We start from the raw sequence: 8,248 nt of genomic DNA, 5'->3' as shown, positions 1-8,248 counted from the left end.
TTTTTTCCATTTTCTTTGAACTGCCACTCCTAACTGGCCTTTAGCCCAAGAGTCTAGCTGAAACCCCGCCTGCAGCCCTGCTGTACCCATGCCACAGTAGGCCCAGGCATCCCCAGGATGTACCCTTCCCAGGCCCCGGCGCACACTCACTACCCGTGCCACAGTAGGCCAGGCATCCCCGGGATGCACCCCTCCCAGGCCCTGGCACACACTCACTAGGGTTGGGCTGCAGCAGCACTTCTGTCTGCCTCAGGATCTTCTCTGTCCAGTTCTTGGTGCTGTCTGCCCGGGCCAGAAGGTTTTCAAAGTGGGCATCAAGCTCGGTCTTCTCAGCCTGGCCAAACTTCTCCTCCGTGAACTACAGTGCGAAGGCCAAGGGGTAGGGAGGGCTCAGGAGGAGGTGGGGGAGTGGAGGGTAAAGGGAGGACTGCCCCTCCCACCAGCAGGAAGCCAGGCAGGCCCCAGGGTCAAGGAACCGGCCTGAGGCTTCCTGGCAGGGCCTCCCTGTTTGCCCCTTGGTGAAATGAGGTGGCTGGACCAGAGTGTGCGGATAACAGCTTCTTCTGGAAATCCAGTGAAAGCTAGAGACTGTCTCCCCACAAAAATGCACATTCATACACAACCTGGCACACAACTTAGTGGGGTCAGGAACCCTGGGGAGGGTTGCCCTAGGGTCCTTGGAGCCTGACTCTGAAGGAGCAGACTTGGTAGAAAGGGCTTGGGACAAACGGGGCATGGAGCAAGGTCTGGGGCTACCAGGGAGCTCCACAGGCATCTGGGAGCTGCTAGGGAGAGGGTGCCGGGGAGGGAGGGGAAAAACCCAAGGTCCGGAAAACCTGATTCGATTCTTAGTTCTGCCACTATCCAGCTGTGTGACCTTGGGCAAGGGGCTCTGCCTCTCTGAGCACTGGTTTCCTGAGCTGAAGAAAGGCATAACAACACCTCTCTCATAGGTTATGAGGATGAAGAAAAAAGACGTGGGTGGACATAAAGGCTGGGTCTGGTACAGCCTGACTTCCCCATGGAAGGCACTGGTGCCCAGAGCTGATGGGCACAGAGACGTCTGGGAAGGAAGGGGACTGCGGGATGGCCAAACGGTTGGCTTTGGCCACCTGGGAGGGTAGGCAGACACACCGACAGCCCATCAGAACCAGCAGCTGGGCACACCCAGGGCCCGGGATGCCCTATGGGTCCTCATCAAAGCTGGCAGAAGCCACAGGGGCTACCTAGGAACAACCGGAAACACGTCTCCCTCTGCTTTCCTGACAGGGACACCAAGGCCTTCTCCAGTTAAGGGAAAGGGCTTGCCCAAGGTGGTGGCCAGAGTGAAGACCTGCAGGAGTAAGATAAGGAGCAACAAACACTGCTGGCCAGCCCTGCCCTGAGGGTTTCCGCTCTTGACCTCATCAACCTCTAATGCACGGAGGGCTGGTTCCCATTTCACAGACGCTACCACTGAGGCTGAGCAAGGCCCTGGACTACGCCGGACTCGGGTCAGCTGTGAATCATCCATGGCTGCAGTCGGCGTCAGCGGCGGGGGGCTGGGCGGCCACCAGGAGCTCAGCAGCCATCAATTATGTAGCAGAGCTTGGGTTTCTCCCTGTAGGGCTGGAAGGGCCCAGCTGCCAGGGGTATGGCCTCAGCTCCTGCCTGGGGCCAGCTGCTCCCGGCCTCCTCCTCCTTCCCTCACCCTGGCAGACTCTACCACCTCTTCCTGCTCACACTCCGAAAACTGAGACCTTCCGGAGTAGGGGCTCGGCCTTGCCCCTCCCCCTGCACCGTGCCCACCCAGTCCTTTGAGGAGAGTGGTGTTCACCCCATTTTCCAAATGAAGAAACCCAGGCTTGGAGAGGCAAAGTCTGCCTTCTGGGCCTGAGATCCTCTGACTGGAGAACGCAGATCACAGGATCTAAATCACAGGCCACTGGGCCGGCACAGAGTATGGGGCCGATACATGTTAGCTAGTATTATCACCACCATCTTTTTTTTTTTTTTTTTTTTTTTTTTGAGACAAAGTCTCACTCTGTTAGCCAGGCTGGAGTGCACGATTTTGGCTCACTGCAACCTCCATCTCCCGGGCTCAGGCAATTCCTCTGCCTCAGCCTCCCGGGTAGCTGGGATTACAGGTGCCCGCCACCACGCCCAGCTAATTTTTGTTTTTAATAGAGATGGGGTTTCACCATGTTGGCCAGGTTGGTCTCAAACTTCTGACCTCAGGCAATCCACCTGCTTCGGCCTCCCTAAGTGCTGGGATTACAGACGTGAGTCACTATGTCAGGCCTTATCACCATTATTAACGAAAAGCCTTGGCTGGGCCTTTAGGAAGCCGAGGCAGGCAGATCACAAGGTCAGGAGTTCTAGACCAGCCTGGCCAATATAGTGAAAGCCCATCTCTACTAAAAATACAAAAATTAGCTGGGTGTGGTGGCCGGCACCTGTAATCTCAGCTACTTGGGAGGCTGAGGCAGGAGAACTGCTTGAACTCGGGAGGTGGAGGTTCCAGTGAGCCGAGATCTCGCCACTGCACTCCAGCCTGGGTGACAGAGCAAGATTCCATCTCATAAAAAAACAAAAAACAGGTCGGGTGTGGCGGCTCACGCCTGTAATCCCAGCAGCACATTGGGAGGCTGAGGCAGACGGATCACAAGGTCAGGAGTCCATCCTGGCTACACAGTGAAACCCAGTCTCTACCAAAAATTAAACAACAACAACAACAAAAAAAAACTGCCCAGGCATGGTGGCATGCACTTGTAGTCTTAGCTACTCAGGAGGCTGAGGCAGGATAATCATTTGAACACGGGAGGCGGAGGCTGCAGTGAGCCAAGATTGCACCATTGCACTCCAGCAAGACTCCATCGCAAAAAAAAAAGAAAAAAAAGAAAAGAAATTGCTCAAGCAGCTCCCCTGCCTCAGCCTCCCGAGTAGCTAGGATTACAGGCATGTGCCACCACGTCTGGCTAATTCTGTATTTTTAGTGGAAATGGGGTTTCTCCAAGTTGGTTGGGCTGGTCTTGGACTCCTGGGCTCAGGTGATCCTCCTGCCTCGGCGTCCCAAAGTGCTGGGATTAGCCACCGCCCCAGCCACCCAGGTAAAAAGTTCTACCAGGCTTTCCCGAACTAGAGAGCATCCATCCAATGTCCACTGCAGCCTGCCTGGATTGACGATGACAGTGCCGCCACCTCTCTGACTTTGATGATAATACTTCTACCTCTATTACTGTTACTGCAATTACTCCTTATAGTGTTACTCCTATCACTCCTGCTGCCCTCTCCCACCCCCGCTGCCACCTTGTCCAAATATGCCTTAGGTTTTCTTGCCTCGGTGCCCTTGTCCGAGGTGCTCCTGCCACTAGGACCAATGTCACAAGCCCCTCCCTACTTTCTGTGCATAGTTTAGGGGCCCACCTTGCAGGAGGCCATCCCAGACCCCTGCAAAAGGGATCCCGCCCTCTGGAGCCTCATCTCTGGGCCCGGGCCTTGTTCCCTGCTGATCGGGAATGCTCTTCAAGTTGTTTCTCGTACCTGCAGGGGCTGGGAGGTTCCCCAGCCCAGCACAAGTACTGATCATAAAGAACCCCTCTCCCATCCTCCTGGCTGACTCCCGTGCAGGCCAGCTTGGTCTCAGGCAGAACCTCTCTGTGGCCTCTCCTGCCAGGTCACATTTCAGGTCCCTCTGTCCCCTGGCCAGCCACTCCGCTCCAATCCTGCCAAGGGGAAGGGGTTTGGTGCTGGCGTCCGAGGCTGCTCCCAGGAAGATGGCAGCAGCAGGGGGTGGGCGTGCAGAGCACAGAAAGCCTCTATTTATAAAGCTCCCAGCTCCCTGCCTCCCACCCCGAGGCTGGGGCCTGGCTGCTGGCTCCCACTCCAGTATCAGTGACCCTGTGGGCCAGCCCCCACCAAGCAGAGCCACACCTAGGCCCTGCTCTGCCTGGGCCCAGAGAGCCCTGGCCAGGTCAGGCAGCACGGCCCCAGCCCTAGCAGGAAACTGGCAGATCAGGTTCTTCACAGATGTGGGAGATAGTGTGGTTGCCATACCAACAACAGAGTGGGTTTCCCCCCTCCCAGATGGACTGGGGCCATCCAATCCGAGGGGCTCTGGGATCCTGGCATCTCCACAAGGGCTGGGGCTGTCCACCAGACTTGAAACACACTAAGGAGTGAATTCTCGCTGGGATGCTAATCCTCAACGGGACACAGCACTTTCTAGTAAACATGGCTACGCGGCTGGGTCTGGACTCCTGGGAAGGGGAGTTCGGGGGTGAGAGTTGGGGGAGAACTGTACTCAACAGAAACAACAACGGTGACAACGACAAGGAGGACACTACAGGACCGGCTCCCAGAACCTGGGAGGGGCCAGCCCCAGGCCTGCAGAATCCCACTGAATCCCATAACCATGGTGTTACACCTGATTTACAGAAGGGGAGGGCGGGGCTCGGAGAGAAGTGATTTGCTCAAGGTCACATGCTGCACAGGTGCAATACTAACCACGCTAACACCAATCATGAGCTTGCCTTTGGCGAGCACACATACGTACAGTCCCACAGAATCCTCGCATCTGTCCTGGGAGGCAGGAATACTGATCCCATTTTTCAGATTGAGAAACTGAGGCCCAGTGAGGTGAAGGCCCCTCCCCCAAGGTCACAGGAGGGCATATTCCCACCCACACCTGATCCTAGGTCTTTCCATGTTGTTGAGTTGCCTGTTTCTCTCTCTGCCCCTAAACAAATAGGACCTGCTCCAATTTCAGCATCATGGGCTTGGACAGCTTCCCAGCCAGACCCCAGCCCTCTCCCCATCCCCCAGGCCTAGGGACTAAGGAAACAGACCTCCCGTGGAGCAGAAAGGAAACAGCTGCTGGCTTCCGGCCTGACTATCCAAATGTGTGAAATGGCCCTGAGGGACTCATGGCACCACCCGCCCATTGCACAGGTGCGGAGACTGAGGCTTGGAGAAGGGGTTGTGGCGGACTATGAGTCCCTGGGCCTGACACCTAGGCCGCTAAATGCCCCGCCAGGCGCCAGTCACTGCTGGAAAAGGGCAGAGAGGTAGGACCCAGCCGGTGCCTCCTCCCCTCCTCGGCAGGGCAGGCGCCAGGGGAACAGGATAACTCAACCGGCACCAAGGGTGGGCACCGGTGCCTCGCCCCAGGCAGCAGGGCCAAGGCCCGGCTCAGGCCGCCCGGGCTCTTTCCCTCTTCTGGCCAGCAAGGACTCAAGCGGGCAGAGGTGCGCCCGCGGCGGGGACCGGAGCAGCAGCCCGGGAGGGCTTCCCCGCGCCCCCAGGCGTCAGCCGCAGTGTGCTCCCCGCCCGCCCCACATCCGGGCCCCGTGTGTACGGCGCGGAGCCAGGCCTCACCTGCACCGCCCGGGTGAAAAAGATGCCCGCGTCCGACGCCAGCTTCTTCATGTTGAAGTCCATGGCGCGTCCGCACGGCCGCCGCGCACCGCCAGAGGGCAGCCGGCAGCCCCCGGCCCAGCCGCCGCCGCCGCCCGCACCCCGCCCACCTGCTGCGGGGTACCGGCCCTCCGCGCACCCGCCCGCCCGCCCGCAGCAGCCTCAGAGCCAGCCCAAGCGCGCAGGGCGGGGCGCGGAGGCCGCGGGGCGAGGGGGGCGGGGCGCCGAGGCCTCGGGGCGGAGCTGGCGGCGCCGGGGCAGGGCGGGACTGCAGTGGGGCGGAGCTAAAGGGGCGGGGATGGGGATCCCGGAAGCCGGGCGGAGCTGGCGGGGGCGGGGCTGGAGGGACAGGGGCGGGGAGAGACGTCACTGGGGCGGAGCTAATGGCGCGGAGCAGGGGCCAGGCCGGAGCGGGGCGGGGCGGGGGTCCCGCGGGGCAGCCGTGCAGTTGCTCGCTGCTGCCCCCCTGCGCCTGCCACGGCAGCTTGGGCCGGCCTCTTTTTTCCTTTTACTACAATTATTACTAAAATTGGAACACATGTGCTCTTAAATGATTGCAGGTGCACACCATAATTACATATTATTTGCCATCTTACGAATGCTTTTAAAAATTTTTAATTGATAAATAAGTATTTACGGCCTACAAGATGATGAAATTGTGGAATGATGAAATCAAGTTACTTGATATGTCCATCACCTTACCTACTTTTTTTGTGGTGAGAACATTTCAAATGTACTATTTTAGCAATTTTGAAATATGCAATGCTTTTTTTTTTTTGGAGACAGACTCTTGCTATGTCGCCCAGGCTGGAGTGCAGTGGCGCCATCTCTGCTCATTGCAACCTCCGCCTCCTGGACTCAAGGGATTCTCCTGTCTCAGCCTCCTGAGTGGCTGGGGCTACAGGTGTCCCCCACCATGCCCGACTAATTTTTTGTACTTTAGTAGTGACAAGGTTTCGCCATGTTACCAGGGTGGTGTTGAACTCCTGATCTCAGGCAATCTGCCTACCGCAGCCTCCCAAAGTCACTAAGTATGCAATAGATAGACAAAGTCACAAATCTGTGCAATAGATCTCTAAAATGGGCCTCTCTTGCTGTCTCCTCCCGCCACCCATGCCTGCTGTCTCTCCCCTATTTGTGCCTCTTCCTCTCCGCTCTCTTTATTTGCACCCCCTCCTTCCCATTCCTACTTCTTTCACTCCGTTTCCCTTGGGTTTCCTACTGTTGCTCCTCCCCTCTGACCTCTCCTCCTCTCTTCTGCCCTGACCTTGGTGACTGAGCCAGAGACAGGCTTGGGACTTGCCCTCCACTGCTGGAATAGCTGTTTGTCAGCCTGGGAGGCCTTGCGGCTCCCCCAAATTGGAGGAGGGTTGTAGGGGTGGTGACAGAAAGGGAGGGGGTCCTGGGGCTGGGGCCTGGAGCCCCCTGTGTGGTGAGAGGAGGAGGTCAAAGATTGGGTCATTGTCAGGGGGAGAGAATGAACTGCCCTGAAGGCACAGACCTGTGATAATCTTGAACCCAGCCCCAAGCAAGGTGATGACAGCCCCACGCAAGGAGATGAACTGCACGTGCTCCTGCCTGCAAATACCTTCTCCAGGGCTTGAGAGGAAGCTTTGTCCTGGTCTTCACCTCTCCCTGCTGTGACCTCTAGGTTTCATCTTTTTTTTTTTTTGAGATGTAGTTTTACTCTTTCACCAAGGCTGGAGTGCAGTGGCACCATCTGCAACTTCTGCCTCCCAAATTCTAAGTGATTCTTCTGCCTCAGCCTCCAGAGTAACTGGGATTACAGGTGTGCGCCACCATGCCTGGCGAATTTTTGTATTTTTAGTAGAGATGGGGTTTTGCCATGTTGGCAAGGCTGGTCTCAAACTCCTGACCTCAAGTGATCTGCCCGCCTCGGCCTCCCAAAGTGCTGGGATTACAGGCATAAGCCACTGTGCCCGGCCTCAGCTTCATCTCTGAACCCAGTGGAGAGCTCTGTTCCTGAGCCGTACCTTCTTCTCCCTGGCTTTGTTCATCTTTCTATACTTACCCTAGTTTCTTTTCTTTTTTTTCTTTTTTTTTTTTTTAGATGGAGTCTCGCTCTGTCACCAGGCTGGAGTGCAATGGCGTGATCTTGGCTCACTGCAACCTCTGCCTCCCGAGTTCAAGCAATTCTCCTGCCTCAGCTCCTGAGTAGCTGGGATTACAGGCACACACCAACGTGCCTAGCTAACTTTTGTATTTTTAGTACAGACAGGGTTTCATCATGTTGGCCAGGATGGTGACGATCTCTTGACCTCGTGATCCGCCCTTCTTTGCCTCCCAAAGTGCTGGGATTACAGACATGAGTCACCACACCCAGCCTCTTACCCCAGTTTCTATCTCCTATCCCAGCCTGGCTTTGCAGGGTGAGCCTCAAGTCACCTGGGGTCTTGTTCAAAATCCAGACCTGGTCCCTCTCCCAACCCTGGTTCTGGACCAACAAGTCAATGGCTCTTACATTAAATCACCTGGGAGCTGTCAGAACTCCACCTGCCTGGACCCACCTATCATGTACTTGGGCCAATAAGTGTATGTTGCCTTCATCAACTTTCTTGTCATTCACACATCTTCAAGACGTGTGTTTCTCTGTGTTTGTTTCTGTGCTCGTTATGTGTTTCTATTTGTCTGTATTGATCATGGACTTATTTACTGGTATCTGTTTATAGCTGACTATATCATTCATTTAGCCAGTGTTTAAAAAATCAAGATGGTGCCAGGCGCGGTGGCTCACGCCTGTAATCCCAGCACTTTGGGAGGCCGAGGCGGGTGGATCACGAGGTCAAGAGATCGAGACCATCCTGGTCAACATGGTGAAACCCTGTCTCTACTA

The 8,248-nt window shown here is 56.3% G+C and overlaps 1 protein-coding gene across 5 annotated transcripts in view; it reads right to left on the bottom strand.

Annotated features, from left to right (window-relative positions):
• The window catches only part of SH3GLB2 (SH3 domain containing GRB2 like, endophilin B2), an 18,891-nt gene extending 13,305 nt beyond the window's left edge, over positions 1 to 5,586 (bottom strand). For all 5 annotated transcript variants that reach the window (XM_017499135.2, XM_017499137.2, XM_017499136.2 and 2 more), the window contains exons 1-2: positions 5,356 to 5,586; positions 217 to 358 (exon numbers count right to left, since the gene is read on the bottom strand). In XM_017499135.2, the coding sequence (XP_017354624.1) occupies positions 217 to 358; positions 5,356 to 5,418 (205 nt within the window). In that variant the 5' untranslated portion in view covers positions 5,419 to 5,586. The remainder of the gene's footprint in view (positions 1 to 216; positions 359 to 5,355) is intronic.
• Positions 5,587 to 8,248: the final 2,662 nt, after the last annotated feature.

This window comes from Cebus imitator, unplaced genomic scaffold (genome assembly GCF_001604975.1).
Source record: "Cebus imitator isolate Cc_AM_T3 unplaced genomic scaffold, Cebus_imitator-1.0 Scaffold254, whole genome shotgun sequence".
Classification (NCBI taxonomy): Eukaryota; Metazoa; Chordata; class Mammalia; order Primates; family Cebidae; genus Cebus; species Cebus imitator.
This window is presented reverse-complemented; position numbering and strand designations above follow the sequence as displayed.